The sequence below is a fragment of the Cyclopterus lumpus genome, chromosome 1, assembly GCF_009769545.1.
Source record: "Cyclopterus lumpus isolate fCycLum1 chromosome 1, fCycLum1.pri, whole genome shotgun sequence".
In the NCBI taxonomy this organism is placed as follows: domain Eukaryota; kingdom Metazoa; phylum Chordata; class Actinopteri; order Perciformes; family Cyclopteridae; genus Cyclopterus; species Cyclopterus lumpus.
In genome coordinates this window covers 20,794,374-20,818,829 of record NC_046966.1, presented here as the reverse complement: position 1 = coordinate 20,818,829, position 24,456 = coordinate 20,794,374, and the positions used below count along the sequence as shown (strand labels likewise).

Sequence of the window (24,456 nt, the reverse complement as noted above, 5' to 3'; positions counted from 1 at the left end):
CACATTTTGGGGGTGAAATGCCTCGACTGTACAAGAATGTGCAGAGACAAGCTTATTAAGGTCAACAAGTAGCCTAATGACAGACAACAGGCATTGAAGTTCACCACAGAGTTTTGATTGCCTGTTGAACCTGTTTAACACCCGAGATGCCGTTGTTACCGTTGTGAATACAGGTGGAAACCGCTAGCAGCTAAATGGTCAACCGGGCCCTCTAAAGGTCACTAGTTAAGATTAGTTAGATTAGCTTAGCATAAAGACTGGAATCAGGGGGAAACTGCTAGCCTGGCTCAATACCTAACCAGACACTTTAAAGGTCACTAATTAACACGTTATATCTTGTTTGTTCAATAAATACAAAAAACAAAGTGTGAAAACAACACTTAAAATTAAGCTAACGTCCGAGACAGCAGCTGGTTAGATTAGCTTAGCATAACGACTGGAATCAGAGGGAAACAGCTAGCCTGGCTGTGTCCGAAAGTCAACCAGAACGTCTAAAGATTGCTTTTTAACACATAATATCTCATTTGTTTAAAAGGAAGTAATTATATGACACCCTGTGGTTTTAATGTGTTTCCCTGTGTTTTCATCATGTAGATTATACATCCATGGTATCCATTCTCTATGCTAAGCTAAGCTAACTATTTTTTAACCAACAGATAAGAGTTTGTATCTTCTCTTCTCGACAAGACAGTAAATAAGTGTTTGTGTTTTTTTTAACATGTTCAGGTTTGGATTTATGTGTTTCTTAGATAATAAAACAAAGAATACAAATAAAACTATAACATGGCGGCCGGCACTTTGAAGAGGACCTGCTTTATATGTCAATACTTTATAAACGGTTAATTTTAAGGTAACAAAAACACAACAGTTCTTGATTTCAGGAAGCTACAAAGAAAACACGTTTATATTATCTTACTTGTCTGCCAATATATCCAGATAAATTCTCCACACTGTTCCTTTTATATCCTTCTATATCTAATTATCTTGCAGGTTATTTAATTGATAAGAATTTAGGAGAGGAATTTGTAAGCATTATGCTTCTGCCTATACCTTTTCAGTCATATTGTATATTAGATTATATATATTATATATACTCATTGTATTGTATGTGATGACTGAATAAAACACTACTATACTATCATGGTTCTGTTACCACAGTTCCCTGATGGTTTCTAATTCAAGTGGTGTGCCTCTGCAGCTCTTTTCCTGACACCAAGTGCTATTAAAATATCTGGCCTGCTGATATGGAGTCCTGCCTTGTACCGGCTACAAACATGTGGTGGGGGAGGGGGAGGCACATGAGAGGTTAAAAGAAAAAGACGAAAATATTACAACTCTGTGGAGGTAAAAAAAAAAAAAAGAAGAAGAAAACAGCTGGAAATCTGAAGTATGTGGGGAGGAAGTTGATACGCACGTGGGAGAGAAGGTTAAAGGTCACCAATAGTTCTGCAATCTGTGGATTTGAAAGCAGATTCTTGAGCAGGAGCTTCACTAAAGGGAGGAACTGCTTTCACGAAGGAGATAAGGGGAGTATGCTTCCGGATTCCTCTCCAAAAGCCCACCAAAAATAGATAGTGATCTACCTAAATGTTTCGCTCTGTTTTCTTGTGTGCATGTTTTTGGGTTCGATGCCATGCGTTTATATTTGCGCTCGTTATACGCTCACTCGAAGGGATCCTCTCTACTGACAATACCGGAATATCCCCAAATGACTGGTTTCACTTTTCATTTTCCATTCTCTTTGTGCTTTTGTGTCTGAGCCCCAACATTTTTTACCGGACATTCAATCTGAAGACAAGACCCACTGTGAATGATGTTTTTCTGTTCCACATTTCTGGTGGTTTTTATGATGAACTTTCTGCGGGACTTCCGTGTCTCCAGTTGTGGTAAGTTTTCCGCATTTGTTACGGTCTGAATATATTTCCTGCATTATAAAGCAGTTCATCTCCCTCCTAATGGGGCGGTTTACATCACGATACAAGTGTTTTAAAAACGTTATGTTTAATGTTCTCGGCCATTGTAGCCTTTCTTTTAATCAGATGAAACTTGCTCAAAAGATTCAGATTTTTTTCAAATCTCATTTTATCATATACATATATTACTTTTCTAAAGTCTTTGTTTTTTCTTTCTTTCTTAATTACTGTAACTGTAGTAATACTGTAGTATTAATATGAGGTATTTTATAGCCCCTCTGGATGAAGTCATGTACAAAGCATTTGTCATCTCTCTTTTCTCACATTGTGAATATTGTACTTAATATAGTGAACTTTGCAGAACTGTGTCCACTTTATAAAAAAAAAAAGCTCATTTGGATTTGGGGCAGTCTAACTTTCATTCACTGACACACTGCTTGTAGACTACCGTCAGTTCTCAAGGGGAACATGTGACATACAGTGAATGGTTTGAACTCGTGTGACCTTAATATGAACCGTAACACATATCCTTATTGACGTATTCAGTGATTGACTAGAAATGCAGAAATGCAACAAAAAAAATATATATATATATTATGTAAGGATGTATCTGAATGCTCATTTTATATGAAGCTGTTTAAACCCACACCCTTGTCCGCGTTACAGATGCAACCTGTGCAGATAAACCAGTATTCACTCCGTCCAGACTGGTGGTGAAGTTTGGTGACCCGACCGCCGCCAGCTGCTCTGTGTGTGAGCGTTGCATCGACAACATATTTAATTTGGAAAGCCCTGTTGGACTCACCTCGATCAACGGAACCACGATGTTCTGGACTATCGAGAGGCTGACCGAGTGGCTGACATCTCCTATATGCTATTATAATACTGATACTGACGTCCAGTGTTGCACCATTCTGCCTATTACTGTCTACCGTAAGTTAAGAAACGCAATGGTGCAAGTTATGATTCATTCATTTGTAATCTACGGAAGTAATAAACCATCTTGGGCATTTGGATAGTTGTTTCTGACTCTCTGTCCGTCTCCACAGAGCCTCCAGATAATGTGTCCGTCAGCTTTGTGGACCACACTGGGCCGATGTTTGAGGGTAAGCAGTACACTCTGCAGTGTACAGTGGAGGAAGTGGCTCCTGTTGAAAACCTCACGGTGACCTTCTACAGAGGTCAGACAGCACTGGGTCAACTGCAGTCCAAGAACAACAACCCGAAACCAGTGACTGAGACCTTCTCTTTAAACATCACCCTGAGTAAAGAAGACAATGGAGTCCAGTACTGGTGTGAAGCAAAGCTAGAACTGGGACCCTACGGACCACAGCTCCCTCCAGTGGAGACGTCACAAACCATCACCGCCACTGTGTTCTGTGAGTCTGACACCACAACACCAACACGCCTTCTTTGGTCATTATGTTGCTCTCTTTTGGAATGATGGAAGATATATATATTTTGTTCACATCAGCAGTAGATCACATGACTACTTGTAAAAACACAGATAATTATCACCATGACGCCGCAGACTTCCAGTGTCTTTTGTCTCATTGCTTTGGTTCTCCGGCCTGCACCTTTACTTATTTAGTTCAGGCTCATAGCTCTCTCTGGAGTGTGAAGTATATAATAGCAGAAACTGACAATGAACTGTATATCTGCATCAAGAACAATCTGTTTGAATGTCGAAATGTTCCCACAATGACGTGTTCTTCTTGTTTCATCCCTCACCCAACGACCCATCAACAGATAAACCTCAGCTAGAGGGCTCACTGCATCCAGAGCCCATCACCGTCCTGGAGGGAGAGCCTCTGCAGCTGAACTGCTCGGCCCTTGGAAACCCCGGGCCCTCGTACACCTGGACGCTCCCGTCGGGAAGCCCCTCCACCTCCAGCAGCAGTGTCCTCATCATCAACTCTGCAACTTTTGCGGATGAGGGGAAGTACACCTGCTCCGTCAGCAACGACGTCGGGACCGCCACCGTGGAGCTGAACGTGGAGGTTCGAGGTGAGTTTTATTGTCCAGTCTTCAGAGGTTTTGGCTGTGTTGCTTTCACCGTTGCGTTCTCACAGCATGATGAGAACTGATTCTCACACACGTGACACCAGGAAGGAAGTGCATCAACGACTGTTTGGATATTTGCTGCCGGTCTGACGTGTGGTATTCTCTTATTCTCCCCCCCCCCCCCCCCCCCCCCTTCAGCAGCAAACAACAAGGGAATCCTGATTGGCGTGGTCACCGCTGCTCTGATCGCCATCTTGATCCTCCTGATTGGATTATTCTATTGCTACAAATCCAAATGACAGGGACAGTACAACCCGAAGGTTGTTTTTGGCATGCGCAAAGGGCACTGTGCCGTTCCCACTGCAGAGTGAGCCCGTGGGAAGGCATGGAAATGTGCTTGGACCTTCGCTGCATCCTTTCCTCCCACTCATTTCCTGTCATTCCTCTACTGACGCTATCTAATGACATAAGATAAGATAAGATAAGATAAGATAATCCTTTATTAGTCCCTCAGTGGGGAAATTACAGGATTACAGCAGCATTGCTCACAGTAATAAGTAAAACAAGTAGTATAATAACAGAAATAAGATAAAAGAGTAAAAAACAAGAAGAATATTATATATAATGACGGAGTAGAAATAGAATAAATTGTATAAAATACATTTTAAAAAAAATTAAAAAGTACTTAAACGTATTAGTATTGCACAACTGGGCTAAAGTGCTGTTCAGTGCGAAGTCCAAAGTGTTCAAGTGTTTGTGGCCTACTGGGAGCTCAGCTTGTTGTGTAGCCTGACAGCAGCGGGGAGAAAGGACCTGCGGTACCTCTCCCCCAGACACCGGGGATGAATCAGCCGGTGGCTGAAGGAGCTGTGCAGCGCTGCCAGAGTACCCTGCATGGACTTCGCACTGAACAGCACTTTAGCCCAGTTGCCCAGTTGTGCAATACTAATACGTTTAAGTACTTTTTAAATTTATTTTATACACTTAATCCACTTTATTCTATTTCTACTCCGTCTGTATATATAATATTCTTCTTGTTTTTTACTCTTTTATCTTAAATTCTGTTATTATACTACTTGTTTTACTTATTACTGTGAGCAATGCTGCTGTAATCCTGTAATTTCCCCACTGAGAGACTAATAAAGGATTATCTTATCTTATCTTATCTCTTATCTTATGGGGTGGGAGGGGTGGTCCATCAGGGACGATAGCTTGGCCATCATCCTCCTGTCTCCCACCACCTCCACAGTATCCACAGGACACCCCAGCACGCTGCTGGCCTTCCCCACCAGTTTGTCCAGTCTCCTCCTGTCAGCTGCTGTGATGCCGCTGCACCAGAAGACCACTCCATAAAAGAATAAAGGGCCCCGAATGATAAAATTAGTTGAGGTCAACGGCTGAGTTTGCAGAAGCTTTGTTTACTGTAAAGCACGGCGTTACACTTATTAGGGAGAGATGCAAACAGCTCAGGTCATTTCAGTTCATTTTATTTCAGCAGAGTTAAAAGCGCCGTCATTTCGGCGTCTCACTGTGCTCTGTTTGCATTTCTTAATTCCTTATTAAACTGTCACTTCATTGGTTTTCAGAAATGCAGAAATGTACTTGATTACCGTTCCTGCGTTGTGTCTGAAACACTCAATCGTTTATGTGAATATAAAATATCTCAGTAGCAATAAACAAGTTGCAGGACCAGCTCCTGCTGTGGTTTTATGCAGCATTCTAGTTTATTGATTACGGATTTTGTCGAGTGCTGGCAGATAATTTGTATACTGATTGACTGATAAGTTTTTAAGATTTTAACATATTTCGCACGTGGCGGCGACATCCTTGAACAATCTGCTTGACTGTTTCTCTCTGGTGTATCCTGGTTGTGTTACTGCGAAGCACTTCTTTATGGAGAGATGTGTTGTGAATAGAATATAACTTCACGGTTGTGTGTTAAACCACTGAAAGCTTGTGCCTGATCCTGCACAACCCACAGCTTGTGTGTGTGTGTGTGTGTGTGTGTGTGTGTGTGTGTGTGTGTGTGTGTGTGTGTGTGTATGCTTTATTGGTGCGCTAGGTTAGTGACACTGGTAAAAACTGTACAGTTATGAACTGCACACTGGAACTTCCATTATGAAATATATGCTTTGTCCTTGTTTATTTTAGAAATATAAATACATGATCACTTTGTACAATGATGTCTCTTCTATTGCATTTTTAAAGTATTTGCAAACACTTGGAAACACCACACAATTGCTACATCATTATGTTAAATATTAAACATTATCTCACTTTTATTTCCTAATTATGTTACGGGCCTTATATTCCAGTAATCCAATGGAAGGATGTGACCGTGACTCACTATAGAAAAGTACTGATGGACCTGGAGGACGTAATTACAGATGTTTATGAGATTCTTCATCGCTCGGCTAGCTGGACTCCTTCAGAAGTCTTGGTGCTTTCTCATCTCTCACCGAGTAAATTGCATCCCAGAAATATAACATTTGTTAAATTATTGTTTCTTAACGCAAGACTGGAACAGTACAGTAATGTCTAACAACCGTACAAGTGACACGGAATGACAGCCTGCATTATTTGACAAGCGATACCTCTGAATATTGTGGCCATGTTTATGGTGTTGTCACCAGCCCAAAAAGGGAAAAACACTTCCAGAGGAAACACCTGTGCATCCTGGCCAACTCATGCCCAGCTCTCGCTTCAGTGTTTATGGTGCGTTGGTGAAAGTTAGTTCATGCTTTGTTGTTGCATAAGTGGGCTTTTGAAAACATGTGATTTGTCATAGCCGTGTTGTCCCTTGTTTATCAGGCAGTCACATTAAAAACCTCCCTGCAGAGCTCCTTAACACACGGGCCACTGGATGTGGAAATGTCCACGCTACCTAAAATTGTCACGCACAAAGGCCTAAATGTGATCATGGAAGGAGTATTACATAAATATATAGTACTGGAGCGGTAATGTAAGTCCCTTATGAGGTCATGTCCAACAAACTACCACGAAGATGCATAAATGCTCCTGGACAACGCAATTGAACAGCCAAAGACCATCAGGAAAGCAAGATAGTTATCATATATTTTGAAACGTTTGCCCCTCTAACACCAAAACAAAGTCAAGCATAGGGTTACAACGAAGACACACAATCTAAATGTAAGTTGACAATAATAATAAATGCATACTATTATTTGTCTATGAAATAAATACTTATGGCTATTAAATAAATTACTACGGCAATAAATATATGAATAAATATACATACATTACACCACTCTATCATGCACTTCAGTCACTTTGGTACAATCTGTTTGCACTCAAGTAAATATGCACTGAATATTTGCACTAGCAACCGTAGCTAGTTTCCATTTATAGTAGTCTCTGTTTATATTCTGCACTATTTAATGTTAAATTCATCTGTATTGTATTTTATAATCTGTATATACTGTTGTACTCTCTGTCGCACTTCTGGTTAGATGCCAAACTGCATTTCGTTGCTCTACTAGTAAATGTGCAAAATGACAATAAAGTTGAATCTAATCTAAACATATAAAAGTTCAATGAATAAATAAATGGATAGATTATTTATTTAAATAATGAAATACATATATAATAATGAAAATGTACTTATTCCAGGGCCCTTATTTCCACATTTGTTTATTTCAGGGGCTTTGATTTTCTAATGCCAAATATGTGTATGTTTTGTTAATTTTATTTTTATTTAAATCTGTTATATTCAAACAAAGGAGTCGTAGTTTTCTCACAGATACATTTATTGAACGCCAGTAACTAAGTTATATTTATTACATGTATTTATACATTTATTTTCTTGCTTATTTTTTTCAGAACTTATTTAATAGGTACATTAATTTAATTTTATAATTTTTAATTGAATTTTATATTATAGAAGCAGGTCTATGAACTAACTGACAAACTTTCCAGCCAACGTTTTGACGGAAGTGCGCTTCCATTTTGAAACGGACCGAAGTGAAGCCTCTCGCCTTCACGCGTTCGTCTTCGGAAGAAGAACCGCGGACACTTCCGGTTCCGACCTGCGCCATTTTGATGAAACGGCGAGGAGAGAAGCAGTTCGCAGCATCGAAATGGATTTTATGGATTTAAATTGAAGATTATCGCGGATACTCAACGTTCGACTTCACGGGATGGAACACGACTGTTTGACGAAGAGGAACCGTTGCGTCCCGACGACCTAACTGCTGCGTTGGTGACGTCATTCGACAGCGAAATTTAGGCAACATTGTTAGCATAGCACCGTTAACGTTAGCCGTTAGCTTTTGATAGTTTCATGTTGTGTTGAGTAACGTTAGCTAATCTCGAGGTGTAGCATGCTCTCCTTGGCGTTAGCTAACTAGCTAATTTACCATTTAAATATTATATTTCGATTTCACAATCCATTCCTTTGAGGTCTATCGGCGGTAAACGTAACATTTGTGGAATCGCTGCGGGAGATTTCACGCCGTTTTGTGGACTCTTCGTGGAGCTCGGATAGTTTTTTTGTTTTTTTTGTCTTGGCGAATAAAGAACTGAACCAAACAAGGCAAACATTCAAGGACCGATGCTCTGGAAACCCCAGGCCTGCTGTTAGCTACCGGGCTTTCCACCGAAAAGACTGTTGGGCGACGGACTTGGCCTCACTCGCACCCCTGTGGTAGATTTACTTTGTTGCGGATGGACTCTCTTGGACGCACCCTGTTATGTTTAATCGGACTCTAAAGAACTGACGAGGCACACGACGCCGCTCAATGGCGCTCTGGCCTCGCGTCTCGGTTATTTTTTGTTGGCAATAACAAGGACTCTTTCGCCATTCTGCGAGCTGAACCCTTCCCCCCATACACCCACCTCCTTTTGTCTACAGTGTTTCAGCGAATATAAAGAAAGTTTACACATTAAAGTCACCAGATTTAGCTGTGTTCAGTGTTGACGCTGTTTCATTTTATCATATACCAGGCCTGTGGTTTTTTTTTTTTCTTGTTCTTGATTGACTTAAGTGCTTAGACCTGTTAAAATGTCGTGTGTTCACTATAAGTTCTCTTCCAAACTGGACTACAACACTGTCACTTTCGATGGGCTGCATATCACCCTCAACGAGCTTAAAAAGCAGATTATGGGCCGCGAGCGCCTCAAGGCCACAGACTGCGACCTGCAGATCACCAATGCGCAGACTCGAGAAGGTATGTGGTCAGCTGACACGTTTCGAGATGTTCCATTATGATCCAACAGGTGGTCATTTTCGTCTGTCTCAAACATTAGGACAGAGGTAAAATGTCATGCCATGGGTTTAGGCTATTTGTTGTGACGCACCACTTCAGGGATGAAGGGACCACTTTCTTTGTTTATGAATCTGCCACTCGTTTTCTCGATTAATGACGAGGTCATTCATACGTCTGAAAAAATAAAGACAAAACCCCTCACGAATTTGGATCAACATGAAAAAAGAGCAGAACAATAGTAACGCATAAGAAATAACATAAACAAATAGCTCCCGATCTTTTTCTGAGCCAGGTTTCTTTTGAAATGTCAAGCTACTAATATTGTAATGTTTGTGCCAACTACCCAATGTTGATTCGTAAAAACTATATAGTAAAAAGGATTTTTAATTATTCATATGATGGTTGTATTTTTTGTCACTGCCTAAATTAACACGTTAGACTAAAAGACATAGCGAACTCCTCCACTGCCCCCTTTTGGGCTCATGTGATATAAACATTACATCTAATGTGGTGTATCAAGACACTTTCTCTACACAACTGCTTGACTTGGGGCCCAGACAAAAAAGTTGCATAACTATATGTACAGTATTACTTTGCTACGTATTCTACTGAACACAGTTTTGTCGTTACTATAATTTGTGTCCATGTTTTTGTAGAATACACCGATGATGAAATCCACATCCCGAAACACTCGTCTGTGATCGTCCGCCGCACTCCACTTGGTGGCGTAAAACCTGCTGGCAGGACGTTCATTGTGTAAGTATTCCTGAAATACTCAATTATTACTAGAATCGTGGTTGAGCAGTACTGTTGCTAATAATTACAAATCAAGTATAGTTTTACACAACATTTAGAGGTCTTTCTATAAACAATTAGGCTGCATTCACACCAGGCAACTGTACCACAACTTGCGTCTCTCCTCCCTTACAGCAGGGTTGTGCAGCCCTGAATCACTGCAGAGAAAATTAATTACAAATTTGAATTCTTTATCAACTTTTCACTTGATCTCTTTTTTTCCGGCCGTCCCCACCGCTGTAGCCAAAATGCGTTTACGTTGCACTGCCTGATGTGAATGCAGCCAACTTGACCCTGGACGTGGTTTTAAGTTTACTCGTGAGTTTTTTTTTGTTTTTTTTTTTTCAACAACTGATGTTTCTTTTTCTTTCTTCTTTCCGCAGAGATCGTTCTGACACAGCTGTGGTGGGATCTTCTAGACCCGTATGTAAAACAAACCAAAAATCAACACTCTCTCCTCCTCTCTCCCTCTCCCCCTATTTCTGGCTTTAGTCACATTTCTTGAGAACATTCTGTTAGCAATGATTGAGTTGTGTGTGTATCCTCTGTTCACTGTGTGTTGGCTACATTTGTGTTGAGATCTCAACCTCTATGTGTTATTTGATGTCTTTTTTGGGAAGGCTTCCTGGAGTCACCACAGTTACCAATAGTTTGTTGTTTCTCTCTGAAAACACTGGCTTTCTGTTTTTGAAATACGCAGATAACATTTGCTGAATGAGATGAGGTTAAGATAAGAAACAACCAACTAGCCACCGTTGTTTTTTTTTAATGCTCTGAACTTGTTGAACTGTTGCCACTTTATAATGAATTGAGAAATCACGCAAACTGTTAATGATTGTATTTCATAATGAAATGGTATTGTTGCCTGCCTCAAGCCAGGAAAATGTATTTTTTAAAGGGGCTTGTGAAAGAAAAAAATATGGTATTTTTGTAATGATAATCCATTGTCATTTATTTTCTGTGAAAATATTCAATTTTTATGTGGTTTAAGAACCCAATGAAGTAAAGTGTGGCTGAGATTGATTGTAATTTAACTTTTGATTACAATTACAAGACTAAAGTTGTGGGAGAGACTCACCATTGTTTTATTTATTTTTTGAAATCTCACCCTGCTAATCTTTAATATACTTAAACTTGTTGTTCCGTAATATTTGCCAATGTCATTTTTTTTTGTCCTGTACAATTTCAACATGAAGATGTTATATTCTGCATTGAGTATGGTCTGCACATAACCTTTAAACTCCGAAGGCTCACAGATTTCATCCTGATGAGTTAAACGCTTTGAATTAATTCAGTCTGTCTTACAAAGAAGCAGGTACTATAGTTCAAAGTGTATTTTTTGCATCTTTGGTTCGGGGCATCGGTAAGAAGCTAGTTTTTATACAAGAGATGCTCTCCCTTGACCACCTACTTAAATTGCTGTGACATGATCACAAAGTACTTTGACAGATTCTCAGTAAAGTAAATCTCTTGTCGATCTCGGGAGGCCTTCCATGGCTGCTGCAGTGAGAAGTATACTGGTGTAGTGTGTCCTGTGAGCTGTAAGCTGCAGAACCTGTCAATAAAGTTGTTCAGTGGTTGTGTCAGAACCACTTGCACCAGATCCCTGTGTGTTCCCTCCACAGCATTCTGCAATACCCAGTCTTTCCTCCGAGCCCCCGCATATCATGATGGACAACCCACCCCGCCCACTTGCTTATTTACCTGAAGAAAATATCCCCACGAAATAGGCAGAGCAGCCATTTTGTTTGTCGTTGTAAAGTGTGACCTTTTCTGGCCGTGCGTGAGACTTAATTCTCATGGCTCATTGACCTCTGACTTGCATTAGAAACATCACTTCGCTTGCTTTCGCCTCTTCACTCTAGAGGCTGTTGGGGCTGTTTCTTAGGGAACACTTTGAAGGGGCACTTGACAACTCGTGGTAGTTTCTTCATCGGGCACTTTATATTTCAAGGAACATTTCTACACTTGGGTCTTTTATAAGCTCTAAACATTTGTGTTTGCATTTCTTATTGAAGCAGCTTGGCACGACTCCCTGCAAGCTCATTAGTTTACAGAAAGCAGGCTTAAACTGGATTTGAGGAAAGCTCGTAACATCTATGACAACCTCTTGACAAGTTGGTGCAAAAAAAACTTAAACCACTGTGGCCCGGTGAAGGGAAACTGCATAGTAAAATTAAACGTCAAGTATTTCTTTGAGAAAATCGCCCTCTCCCCACCGTAGCGGAAGCTTCAGGGTCTCTACAGACAGACGTGTTCGTAGTGTACTTCTTGAATTTGCTGACGCTGCTCAAATAGTGACGACGGTTTAAAGTGTTTAGGCAGAGTCTCTTGTGCATTACCATAGCTTTTAACTTAAGGAGAATACGCGGGTCTGGACGTCAGAGTACAACTTTACCGTACTTGTTAAATGGGCATTGAGCTTATTTTGGTGCAGTTTAGCTGTGTTGAAGTTCTCCCAAGGTTTCCATAAAGGGACAATCTTGAATGTTTTTCTTCATTTCGATTTTTCAGGATGAGTTCGCAACAGTTTCTCTTTGAAACTTGCAACTGAATGCACGAAAGTGTAATAGTTTTATATCACCTGGCCAGTGAATAAACATTGTAGCTTTTTCTTTCAAAAGTAATCTTTACCTGATAATATTCCTACGAATGGTGAAGGCTATATTTTATTCTCTAAAATAATTGTGATCTCCAATATAAATGGCTCTGAATAGATACAGCCTTCGGTGAGGCTTTGTTTTTTTTGTTACGACTCGAAGCTATCTATAGAGGGATGAGCATCGCACACAAGCCTAATAAACCATGTCTTGATTTTACATGCTCACATAACCGCATTATTTCGTGCACTCGGTCCTCAGACTTATGACTTAGATGGAGACTCTAAGGGACTGGACACCGATGTGGTGGGGGACTATCTGGGCTCTTATCTTTCACTGTATGTCTATTAGTTACTATGTTAAAACCTTTTAATATCTGTACTCTAATTCTTCTACAGACCGACTCTTCTCCATCTATGTCACTCGCCCAACTCGCCAAGGTACCGTTTCTGTACTTGCTGGCTGTATTTCCAGAACATATTGCTCAAGTTGAATAGATGTTTCCTTTTATCTTGTGGGGTTGACGCGATCCTTTTATCTTTTTTTTTTCTTTCTTTTCTCCCTCTCTCCATTATGTGTTTTTTTTTTTTTTTTTTAGACTGCTAACCTTGTTGACGCTAATGCATCAGAGGAGGACAAGATTAAAGCCATGATATCTCAGTCCAATCATGAATATGACCCAATACAGTTAGTACAAACACACTTTGTTCTTTTACTTGATTAAAGTCAGACTTTTGTTCTGCGTTTTAGACTCTAAACAACGTCTTTCTCAAGCCGTATATAGTTCTAAGAAATGTATTTAACTTGTCTCCATAGTTACTCCAAGAAGGCAGTTGGCCCTCCTCCTGCTCACTATACCTGCTTTCGTTGTGGAAAGGCGGGTCACTACATTCGACAATGCCCCTTGCTGATGGTGATTGTCATTTTATTGTCATGGTCTGTGACTTATTTGTTTTACGACGCTGCAGTGTGTTTTTTTTGGATGTTTTATGTTTTATTTTTAACTTTTTAGATCCAGGACAAGAGTGTGGAGAGTCCCAAGCCAGTGAGGATCAGTAAGGGCATTCCTCAGAGCTTCATGGTGAAGGCCGAGCCCGGCACCAAAGGAGCCATGTTAACCAGCACTGGAGAATATGCCATACCTGCGATAGATGCGTACGTTTCATCCAAGGACGCCCACAAATACTAAATGTTAAATATCTTCTTGTGGCACATTAAGTTTTGCATAACTCATCTTTTGTGTCCACAATCACAGATTAACTGCTGTTGCCTTTTTTTGACTAACAGTCCTCAAAACTAAAAACAAATCTCTGTTGATGTAGGGAGGCATATGCACAAGGAAAGAAGGAGCGCCCTCCGTTTGTTCCACATGACCAGTCGTCATCGGAGGACGAGACGGACCCGATCCCCGATGAACTCTTGTGTCCGATTTGCAATGACCTGATGACGGACGCCGTGGTTATTCCGTGCTGTGGAAACAGCTACTGCGATGAGTGTGAGTTCTTGCTCGTGATCAAAACATATATATTCATTTGTCAAAAAAATAAAAATTAAAAAAAAGTAATGCAAGCTAATAAAAGTAGGATTTTAAAACGATGCTTTGCCAAGCAAACATGTCAAATTTATTACTGATGTTTTCGTGCTTTTTTTTTTTAATTTTTTTTTAATTTTTTTATGTGTTCATTTTGCGTGGACGTTTATGGAAAAATCCACTGGGGAAATGGCAGAAATGCCCATTTAATCAACAGTGGCCCCCCCCCCCCCCTAGAGTAGTGCTGCCCTGGGGCATGCTTCATTTTGAGTAGTCAAAACTATATTTTTCACGGTGTAATGAAATGATTTCACACACAAAAAAAGTTGAAATTCACTTTTTGAAAAAGGTAGAAAATGATGCAGGTTGAGGTTATTTTCATAATAAAGTTTTTAGTCTAAAGACTAATGATAGTCAAATTTAGCTTTTATCTAATTGACGGCTGTTTGTTTTCAGGTATAAGGACTGCCTTGTTGGACTCGGAGGAGCACACCTGCTTCACATGCAAACAGTCCGATGTTTCACCTGATAATCTCATCGCCAACAAGTTTCTTCGACAGGTAACCCGCCTTCAAATGCATCCATTTTGATGCGTTGCATGCTTTTGTGAAAAAGCAGTATCTTTTTTTTTTCTCCAGTTTTAAACAAGTTTCTCTTCATGCAGGCTGTGAACAACTTTAAAAATGAGACGGGATACACCAAACATGTTCGCAAGCAGGTACAAAATGCAGCCCCGCCACCACCGCGCCCTCAGCTGGTCCGGCCAATGCACTCAAGGCAGCGGGACCCACTGCTGGCCAACATCACGCACCCTCCTTCTACAAGCGCACCCGCCACTGCCCCTCAAGTACAGGTCCCGCCCCCTGATCCCGCTCCTGCACCGTCTCCTGCACCTTCTCCTGCACCTGCTCCTGCCGCTACTTCTGCTCCTACGCCTCCTCATGCCGCTGCTGTTGATGAACGAGAAGATTCACCGGCCCCTGCGCCTGTTGTTGACCGCCATTCTCCTGTGCACTCCGCCGGCCATGCGGAACCACCCCCGCCGGGGTAAGCGGAGTGTCTCAAGATGCAGTCTAAAGAAGTGGCATTTTAAATGAAAAGCCGTTTTCTTTTACTGAAGTGTCTTGTTTTATGTTTCAGTGAGAACAATCCAGAACCTTCTGTGACGCCGGACTCTTCAGGAACCTCAGTAAGTGGATCACGGATGAAGCCGCCTTGAACATCTGAATATATATATATATATATATATATATATATATATATATATATATATATATATATATATATATATATATATTCTCGTATTAGCTAGTTTGAGTCATACCGTGTCAGGACAATTACCTCCCTCTCCTCTCGGCTTTTCACACCAGGGATGCCGTTCCGTACCGCGGTACATTTGCGTTATGTTTGTGACATTTGTTTTAAGGGCAAATCTCCCGTCTGACTTGCTGCTTTATCACCAACGGCCTCGCACTTCATGAGATGAGATTGGCTCATGTTTTTGCGTTATTGCAGATTGACGCTGTAGAAAAATTGCCTGCCTTTTTCGAAATGAAATACTCGCGGACTCATTAAATAGAAGTCCGCTTCCGTGTTTTGATCCAAATTGTACCGGAGTACTCGTGAACCACGGTGTACCACTCGATATCATCTTGCTGACTTATCAGCGCTCGGTACACGTTTTGCATTGATTCAGACTTTCACTATAACTGATAATAATAATCTGTTTTTTTTCTTACAATACCAATATTAAGAGACCCTTCCCCATCCTTTAAAAAAAGAATACATTTATGAATTGTAAATGTTTTTTTTTTTTTACAATAGAATGAATACCACACCATATCTTCTTGTTGACAAGCATGTACTGGTATATTGATAATCCAGTTTTGGATCAGAATTGGAAGCCAATGCACGGAGGCTATTTTTACCAAAAGGCAAACTTAATTTCCCCACGGCTGCTACATTAGTTGAAAAGCGGTGCAACTGAGAACTTACCGGCTTTTGACCAGCCGCAGCACATTCTTGTGCATCCCTGAAGACAAGAAACTGTAATTTCTCCTTCAGGTCACTAAATTATTCTCACTGTGATTTCTTTCACAGAACTACCATTTATCTCCTTTTGGCCACCCACCACCTATAAGGCCGCCTCATCCACCAGGTAAGAGGTCCATTATAAAACATTTGAGACTGAGTGAGCTTGATGGAACGACATTCTGCAACTAAAAAAACCTCTTATTATTAGGTCACCAGTCACGACCACACCACGCTCACAGAGGAGGAGGAGGAGGAGGTGGTGGTGGAGGAGGGGGAGGCGGCGGAGGCAGACCCTGGGAGAGGTAAGACCTGTTCTTGGGACTATCTGATCAATTAAGTGTGTGTTGTAATATGTCAGTGTCACAATGGTTCGCGTCTCTCCCTTTTGTACCAGATTTTTCAGAGGAAGAGGAGACCACCCCTCCAATCACCTCCAGCCACCTCCACCGCCTGCACTTATCCCTCCGGTGTACCCATCTCCGTCCATGTACCCGCCCCCGCCCCAGTCCTATCCCCCTCCGTACGCCTCTGGCCCGGGCCTTCTCCCTCCCGTCATTGGATACCAACCACAGCCTGTTTATGCTCCGGGACCACTGGGGCTCAACCCACCCTGGGTGGCCCCTGGTACCCAGCCCCCTCTTATGCCTTTACCCCCCCTCGGTCAACCCCCCCTCTCTAAAGAAGATTTCTACAGACAGCGGCACCACCGGCAGGACACGTGAGTGGTTTCCTTTTCTTTTTGCTTCTTAAAACTGCTACAACAGCTACTAATTATTCATGTGAAATAGGGATATAAGAATATTGAGGTTTCACACTGGAGCAGTTTTTAGTAGTTTCAATGTTTTTCCTCATTGTTTCCACAGAGTTACATCCAAACTGGATGAATTTACTAAAGACTTCCACAAAGAGCTTATGAAGTACAGAAATGCACCAAAGAGACGAAGACCATCGTATTCAAGGTAACTTCATTAACACAGCATATCAAAATGGATTTAACTTAAATTAATTACATATACATAATCCATTTGTTACAATTTTCCTAATCCAATCTTTCCTCCTTCTGAACCATTACCTTTTCTAGATCCCGTTCATACAGCCGCTCTCCATTCAGCCGCTCTCCTTACTCTCGCTCGAGATCCAGATCTAGATCAAGATCCAGGTCTTACTCTTATTCTCCCAGTCGATCCCGTTCACGCTCCCATGGCCGGTCTTATCCCCGCTCACCTTATTCTAGACGCAATGGGCGCAGTTATGGACGATCGCGGTCAAGGTCCCGTTCCCGTTCCCGGTCTTATGGGTATCGTCGTTCTGGCTCACCTCGGTCTCCTCCTCCCTACCGGCCGGGAGGCTGGGAGGGAGCAGAAGGAGCAGGACCTTACAGGTCACGGTCTCGCTCCCCTGGCCCTGGCCCTGGCCCTGGTTCGGGCCCCGGTCCAGGTCCTGGCCCCGGCCCCGGGCCCGGGCCTGGTGGCTTCCGGCCCCGAAGCCCTGGTCAAAGAAAGCCGCCTCCTCGGGAGCTCCCACCGTATGAACTGAAGGGTCCTAGTCCTGGAGGCAATGAGCGCTGGGAAAGAGAAAGGTATCGGCAGTGGGAGAAGGAGTATGCAGACTGGTACAACCAGTTCTACAAAGACTACGACAACCAGCATCCCTCACTGCATCACAGAGGTCGTGTTAGCAGAGACAGAGAGAGGGACAGAATGTCCCCATTGTCCAGACATTACTCCCCCCAGGGGAGAGGAAGAAGAGGAAGAGAAGAGAGGGGTGCTCCCCCTAACCACCCTCCATCCTCTTCCTCATCAGGGAATAAGTCCAGCGCTAAACTCCTGAAGACAAAGAAAGTAAAAAAGAGGAGGACTGGGGACGAATCAGAGGCATCGCATCACTCCGTAGACAGAGGCGACGCGACTCCTGTCAGAGACGAACCAATGGACGAAATCCCGTCACTTGTTAAGACGCCTCCCATGTCCTCAAAGGCTTCAGTCGGCTCTGCAACCTCGAAAGCTCCAGCTTCTAAAAGCTCTGCTGCACCCGTTAAACCCTCAACCAAGTCAACATCGAAGACTCAGTCTGATAGGACCAAGAAAGACAAGGGCCAAAAGGTCAAAGCTAAAGTGAAGACGGAGAGCGTGAAGGTAAAGAGTGACAAAGTGAAGAAAAAACCTGCAGACTGTGTGGTGACCAAAAAAGAGTCCTCATCCTCTTCCTCCTCTGGCACAAAACCGTTAAAGACCATTAAAACCAAACCAGAAGACGCCCCCAACTCTATCCCTAAAAAGGAAAAGGGTAAAAGCTCTGCAGTGAGGCCAGCCCTGCTTAAGACACCGCCGCTGTCCTGCCAGAGCCTGCCCATACATCATCCCTCTCTTCATGATGGCCCTCGACAGGGCCATGACATCCGGGGGAGAAGAGATCCTCCGCAGAGTGGTGGTCTCCTTCCCACCCCCCATCAACACGGGCTCCCACTCCTCCACAGACCTCCCTCCCCTGACAGTCGGAGGAGGATGGGAGAAGAGGGACGCTCTTTACTTGGACCCCCTCCTGGAAAGCTGAGGAGAATCGATGGGCTCGGTGTCGGAGGTGACGTCATCTCCCACTCTCACATGTCGCATCAGCTCCCGCTCCACAGACTCCCACCCCCCTCAGACAGGCCGGGTCTTCTTCCCATACCGGGGAGCCGTGATATGGTCCGGGGAGACGCAGATCGAGGATCCATCAGACCTCTAATGGACCTCCAGGTGAGTTTGTTGCTTGTGTAGTTTTTTTTTTTTTTTGCCTCTCAAATGATAATATTTGCCGATTTTGTCTTTTGGTGTAAATGAAATATGTTTGTTTTGGGCTTTTGCTTTCATTTATCTTCAGTTGGAGTTTAGCATTTTTCAGTATCTCTGAATTTGTATCCCAGTTGATTGATTATGAAAATATTTAGTTGCAGCCCGAATTCATGTTTTGTGTATTTAGTTTTTCCAAATGAATAATTATTTTCTCTCGTGCATTAAACATAATAAAAAATATATTTATTTTTTAGTTATCTACTTTTTGATTTAACCCTTTGTAACACTTTATGTGCTTTTGTCCATTATCAGGTGAAGCCACTGACTCAGAGGAGGATCAAGTTAAACAGAGACCTGGGGAGGAAGGGCAGCACCGAGAACGCAGCCACAGACAGGGTACCGTCTGGTTCTGAGAAGACGACTGCCACCTCAGACCGATCAGCGGCTGCTAACCTCTCTGAAGGAGACCGGCCCAGCAGTACAGCAGAAGGTGCTGTTAGAAAGGAGCGGTCGGCATCTGCGGAGAGGGGAGTCGGCAGAGAGAGACCAGGAAGTGCTGGAGAGAGACAGCAGAGTTCAGAGCAGAGTAGAAGCTCAGGACTGGACAGAGAGCGGGACAGAGCTTCAGGGTCCGACAGGGGCATGACGTCGACGTCGTCCGACAGGGGCACGGCGTCATCTGACAGGGGCACGGCGTCATCTGACAGGGGCACGGCGTCATCTGACAGGGGCACGGCGTCATCTGACAGGGGCACGGCGTCATCTGACAGGGGCACGGCGTCATCTGACAGGGGCACGGCGTCATCTGACAGGGGCACGGCGTCATCTGACAGGGGCACGGCGTCATCTGACAGGGGCACGGCGTCATCTGACAGGGGCACGGCGTCATCTGACAGGGGCACGACGTCATCTGACAGGGGCACGACGTCATCTGACAGGGGCACGACGTCATCTGACAGGGGCACGACGTCATCTGACAGGGGCACGACGTCATCTGACAGGGGCACGACGTCATCTGACAGGGGCACGGCGTCGACCGACAGGGGCACGGCGTCGACCGACAGGGGCACGGCGTCGACCGACAGGGGCACGGCGTCGACCGACAGGGGCACGGCGTCGACCGACAGGGGCACGGCGTCGACCGACAGGGGCACGGCGTCGACCGACAGGGGCACGGCGTCATCTGACAGGGGCACGGCGTCATCTGACAGGGGCACGGCGTCATCTGACAGGGGCACGGCGTCATCTGACAGGGGCACGGCGTCATCTGACAGGGGCACGACGTCATCTGACAGGGGCACGACGTCATCTGACAGGGGCACGACGTCATCTGACAGGGGCACGACGTCGACCGACAGGGGCACGACGTCGACCGACAGGGGCACAACGTCGTCCGACAGGGTCACGGCGTCGACTGACAGGGGCACGGCGTCGTCTGACAGAGGCATGACATCATCTGACAGGTCGTCTGACAGGGGCATGACGTCGTCTGAAAGAGGCATGACGTCATCTGACAGGTCGTCTGACAGAGGCATGGCGTCGGCGGTGTCTGACAGAGGCACGGCGTCGGACAGAGACAGGGAAAGGGTCTCCAGCTCACAGAAAATAGCAGTTACACTGGAGAGGGACCTCGAAGGAGAAAGGTCGGTGAGGACGGAGCGAAAGTCCTCCAGTGCGGGAGGGAGGTCGGTTTCTCTGGATAAAATGACCATCGCAGAGAAGACATCCGTCTCTCGGAGCCCGGCCGACCCTCAGGAGAAGCCAAGCGTATCGTCGAAGGAGAGAGGCGAAGGGTCAGAACGATCTGCTAAATCTGGCAGGTGCGGTACATTTATTTGCCTGCTTTTTGTGAAACCACCATCCATATCCATGATTGATATTGTGGTTCTGTAAACACAGTTGTTAATGCGTCTAATTATATTTTATTCTTATTTCCCAGGAGTGTGTCCAAGGACAGAACGGAGAGGAGTGTCCCCTCAGGAGAGAAACCAGCTGCTTCTCACAGAGAAGGTAATTTGAATGTCTTAGTGTGCACGCATGTGTGAAGAGATGATAACTTAGATTCCGTCTTGTGCCATCTAATTAGGCTTTGATTAAGCCGGTTTCCTTTCCTCCCCCTTCCTTCTCTTCCAGCAGTGAAAGATGGCGAGGAGACCGTTGGGAAGAGCAAACCCCGGATCAGCCGAAAGGCCCTCACCAGCCACACTGTGAGCTCCAGCAGGTGAGTCCGTTGTACCTCTTTTACTTCCTTGTAACTTTGATATACAGTAGCTTTAAGTTTATTTCCTGTCAGCTGTTGATTAGCGAGTTAGTCCAACACAGTCATACTTAAGATGGTTACATTTGAAGCAGGGACATTGTCTCTAATTGGAATAGGTTGCCAGTAACTAACTGGTTAATTTGTTAGAAACTTACGAGGGGCTTTTCTTTTAGTCCGGTGTTCATTGACTCGATGAGCTTTGGTGGCACATTTCAGAGCACTGGTGAGCATTTCTCAACCTGTTAAAAATATGTCTTTTAATGTTTTAAACACAGGCTTCTTTTGATAAATGGAACAAATAGAGCTGGAGCAGTTAATTGACAGAAAAATAATCAGCGGTAAATTGGCAAAAGTTGCTCCAATATATTACCCTTTAAGTGTTGTCCCTTGAGCAGTCTCACTAAGTCTGACTGAAAAGAATCTGGGCTGAGCATGACGTGAGCGTACCAAGCGCCTGTAGCCCGCGTCCCTTCTCTGGGAGGCCAGCGGCTCGAGGCTACTTTAGCCCGCTGCTAGCTCAAAACACCCAAAATCTGTCAGCGGCGCAGTTGCTTTGTCAATAAAGTTTCACAAGGAAGAATAAAAAGTAGATCTTTCTAGTTCTGCTGCATCAGTATTGATGACGTTCTCTCCATCCTGAGTCTTAACTGTTGTCGGAGTGAAATGCTTAATCGTCGCATTAAGTCTTTTTAAACGCTTTGTCCTTCCGCACTAGGTCATCTCAAGAAACAAAGCGAGACTCGGACAAAGATCAAAAGAGCGTGTCCTCCAAACCTGCAGAGCCGCTCCCATCGAGCCCCGTGAACAGCCGTGGCCGAAGCCCGAGTGTCAGCCCAGAACCCACGCCGGCCATCGAGGAGCCGCTCATTCAGCCGCCTCCTCGCTCCAAGTGGGAAAGGGAGGATGACGAAGAAGGCCAAGAAAACGGACTCGGTGCACCCAAAGAGCCCTCACCGGTGCCACAAAGGGTCCGAGGCAGGGAAGGGCCAACTGAAGCCCCTAAAGCTGTTAGGGGTGAAGGCCGGGACGCTCCAAGGGAGGAGAGGCGAGGAGCAGTAAGAGAAGAGAGGAAAGGGAAAGCACCAAGGGAAGAGGGCAAAGGTGGCAGGACGGCACAGACCAACTCAGACAAACCAACCAAAATAAAACTTGTTAGGGAGGAGGGAAGAGGAGGAGGAGGAGGTCGAGACGAAGGGAGAGCTGCAGCCAGAGAGGAGGCGAGAGGCGGAGGCAGAGATGAGGGCCGAGGAGCAACGGGGAAGGAAGAGAGAGCCGCCGAAGGCAGAGGAGGACGAGAGGAGGGTCGTAGCCTCGAGCCCAGGAGACAGCGATTGTGTTCCGACCTCGGCCGCGAGACGGACGAGGCGGCCTTCGTGCCCGACTACAGCGAAGGCGAAGGCTCGGAGACGGAGAGAGGAAGGAGTGGCAGCCCCAGCCTGTCTGGCAGCCAACCCTCCAGCCCCTCCCAGAGCAACAGCGGCTCGGCGGCCGCCGCCACCACCACCACCGCGGCGGACAAGAAGAAGAAGAAACACAAGAAACACAAAAAACACAAGAAGCACAAGAAGCACAGCGCCCAGGTCAAGGAAGGTGAACAGAAGGAGCACAAGCACAAACACAAGAAGAAGAAACACAAAAAGAGCAAGGACAAAGATGTGGAGGAAGAGGACGAGGAGGAGGAGGAGGAGGAGGAAGAGAAGAAGATGACGACGACGACGACGACGACGACGGAGAAGGCAGAGGAAGGGGCTCCACAGTAAGAGGGAGAGGGCTAACTTGTGTTAAATAGGAGATAATGATGTATTCTAGAAATCTGGGCTAACTGGCATGCTGCGCCATGTGCCACTCTTGAGGGAATGGATGAAACGAGTCCTCGACGCTGGACGGCTGTTATTTCCTCAATGTCTCCAAACGTACTCGTGGTACTTTGTCACGCCTGGATTTTGCAGCATCACCATCATCATCATCATCATCACCGCCGCTGAGCTTTCTTTAATGTTCCATGTGGGCCTTTTCTTTGTGACTTTTGGGGGTCACAGAAAACCGGGCAAAGTGATGCTGCGCGGCGCTCTTGTGATCAAACCCGGAGCAGAAAGGACTCGGCGACGATAACGGATCCCCGGCAGTGAGTCTAAACGATAGGAATGACAAACACTGTACTCAGGGATGTGGTTGCTTCTTTGTAGAGGAGAAATTGCTGTTTCTCCGTCTCCCGAGTAATTTGTAAATAGAGATGAGCCGTTGCTTCATGTAGTAGTAATTTTCCCTCAGTTTGTTTTGCTCACATCCCTGTGTGCTGTTCAAGGTTTAAATGAAAATTAACCTTCATTGCTATGAGGGTCTTTGTAAGCTTTTTGTTCCTTTCTTCTTTTTTTTTCTTTGAAGGACTGTACTCGTGTTTTTGCATGTTTTAGTACATTAAGTACAAATCATTAATTCTTTCCATGACTGCAAACCTTTTTCCAACGTTTCTCATCAGATCTTTAGGCAGCTATTGGTTTCAATCATGCCAGTAGTTGTTTTTTGGGGGTATTAGTAAATTGACTTAAAGACAAATTTATTTTTTGAATAGGTCACCAAGTTTCTTTTCTTAAATCCGAATGAAATCCAGTAGTTCGTATTATTGATAAATGTGCTAAATACCAGACACGATCACCAGTACGGTCCTTTTTTAAGTTAAAACAAATGTTTATGTGTTCATGCTACACTGGATTGTATAAATCTAGGATGTGTTGATTAATAATGTCTAATCAGTCGGCATGTTTTTGTTCCAGAGGTGCAGTAGGCGTCCATCACGTTGTCGGGAGTGACTGAATGTGTGCGTGTTGGTGTGAAAGTGAAATGTGACACAAGTGGGACAAATTGGAGGACTAGTGTTCTTACAAATGAGTTGAGTTGTTTTTGTTTTTTTTAATTAAAAATGTTTTGATCTCATGAAAATGTCTGAGTGGTATTTTTTTCTAATCAATGATTGAGGTCTTGAGTTGTGTAATGACCACAAACACGAAGGTTAATGATGCTGCACATTTAAACGTGTGACTGCTGCGAGGAAAAGGTGGTGTGAATGAGATTTATTATCAAATTTATATAAAAAAGGGGAATTTAATGGGTTGGGAAATGAAAACTCTACTGTTTTAAAGGCTGAATCGGTCATGAAATGCTTCGCTGCCCCTTTATGCACTTTTCTTTATGTTTTTAAGCATATTTCAAATGTATGCAGTGGGTGGGTTAAGGAAGTGTTTCAGGTGTTAGAAGGTACAAGTGATGATAGAAATAAAAGGTGTATACGGTTGACTTGAGTTAACTATGTGCTTATTACA

The 24,456-nt window shown here is 44.0% G+C and overlaps 3 protein-coding genes across 4 annotated transcripts; all 3 read left to right on the top strand.

Moving 5' to 3' along the window:
* The first annotated feature begins 1,384 nt into the window (after window positions 1–1,384).
* Window positions 1,385–4,479, top strand: LOC117738582 (vascular cell adhesion protein 1-like). 2 transcript variants are annotated; one of them, XM_034544488.1, is made up of 5 exons: window positions 1,385–1,886; window positions 2,580–2,846; window positions 2,963–3,292; window positions 3,663–3,920; window positions 4,116–4,479. In XM_034544488.1, exons 1-5 carry the CDS (start codon window positions 1,811–1,813, stop codon window positions 4,214–4,216), a joined length of 1,032 nt encoding a protein of 343 aa, XP_034400379.1. In that variant the 5' UTR covers window positions 1,385–1,810; the 3' UTR covers window positions 4,217–4,479. The 2 variants fall into 2 exon arrangements, with proteins under 2 accessions (XP_034400379.1, XP_034400388.1); XM_034544497.1 differs by having other exon boundaries at window positions 1,386–1,886; window positions 4,119–4,479.
* A 3,387-nt stretch (window positions 4,480–7,866) lies between these two features.
* LOC117738880 (E3 ubiquitin-protein ligase RBBP6-like) lies at window positions 7,867–11,540 on the top strand. The gene is made up of 3 exons (XM_034545025.1): window positions 7,867–9,103; window positions 9,799–9,898; window positions 10,321–11,540. The coding sequence occupies exons 1-3, from the start codon at window positions 8,938–8,940 to the stop codon at window positions 10,427–10,429; spliced, it is 375 nt and encodes a 124-aa protein (XP_034400916.1). The 5' UTR covers window positions 7,867–8,937; the 3' UTR covers window positions 10,430–11,540.
* Window positions 11,541–12,963: 1,423 nt separating this feature from the next.
* Window positions 12,964–24,076, top strand: LOC117738872 (E3 ubiquitin-protein ligase RBBP6-like). Its single transcript, XM_034545012.1, has 16 exons — window positions 12,964–12,977; window positions 13,354–13,450; window positions 13,550–13,692; window positions 13,860–14,032; window positions 14,525–14,628; window positions 14,733–15,115; window positions 15,209–15,257; window positions 16,169–16,226; window positions 16,311–16,404; window positions 16,497–16,820; window positions 16,966–17,061; window positions 17,184–18,840; window positions 19,189–20,696; window positions 20,816–20,886; window positions 21,010–21,097; window positions 21,852–24,076. Exons 2-16 carry the CDS (start codon window positions 13,448–13,450, stop codon window positions 22,894–22,896), a joined length of 5,796 nt encoding a protein of 1,931 aa, XP_034400903.1. The 5' UTR covers window positions 12,964–12,977; window positions 13,354–13,447; the 3' UTR covers window positions 22,897–24,076.
* The last annotated feature ends 380 nt before the right edge of the window (window positions 24,077–24,456 follow it).

Excerpts from the sequence above, each read along its gene's own strand:
- LOC117738872 (XM_034545012.1), top strand. Across the intron at positions 13,693-13,859 it reads GCCATACCTGCGATAGATGC|GGAGGCATATGCACAAGGAA; the intron begins GTACGTTTCATC and ends CTGTTGATGTAG. Across the intron at positions 15,258-16,168 it reads CGGACTCTTCAGGAACCTCA|AACTACCATTTATCTCCTTT; the intron begins GTAAGTGGATCA and ends TTTCTTTCACAG.
- LOC117738880 (XM_034545025.1), top strand. The coding sequence starts at position 8,938 with ATGTCGTGTGTTCACTATAAGTTCTCTTCCAAACTGGACTACAACACT. Across the intron at positions 9,104-9,798 it reads CAATGCGCAGACTCGAGAAG|AATACACCGATGATGAAATC; the intron begins GTATGTGGTCAG and ends ATGTTTTTGTAG. Across the intron at positions 9,899-10,320 it reads GCTGGCAGGACGTTCATTGT|AGATCGTTCTGACACAGCTG; the intron begins GTAAGTATTCCT and ends TTCTTTCCGCAG.
- LOC117738582 (XM_034544488.1), top strand. The coding sequence starts at position 1,811 with ATGATGTTTTTCTGTTCCACATTTCTGGTGGTTTTTATGATGAACTTT. Across the intron at positions 2,847-2,962 it reads TCTGCCTATTACTGTCTACC|AGCCTCCAGATAATGTGTCC; the intron begins GTAAGTTAAGAA and ends CCGTCTCCACAG. Across the intron at positions 3,921-4,115 it reads GCTGAACGTGGAGGTTCGAG|CAGCAAACAACAAGGGAATC; the intron begins GTGAGTTTTATT and ends CCCCCCCTTCAG.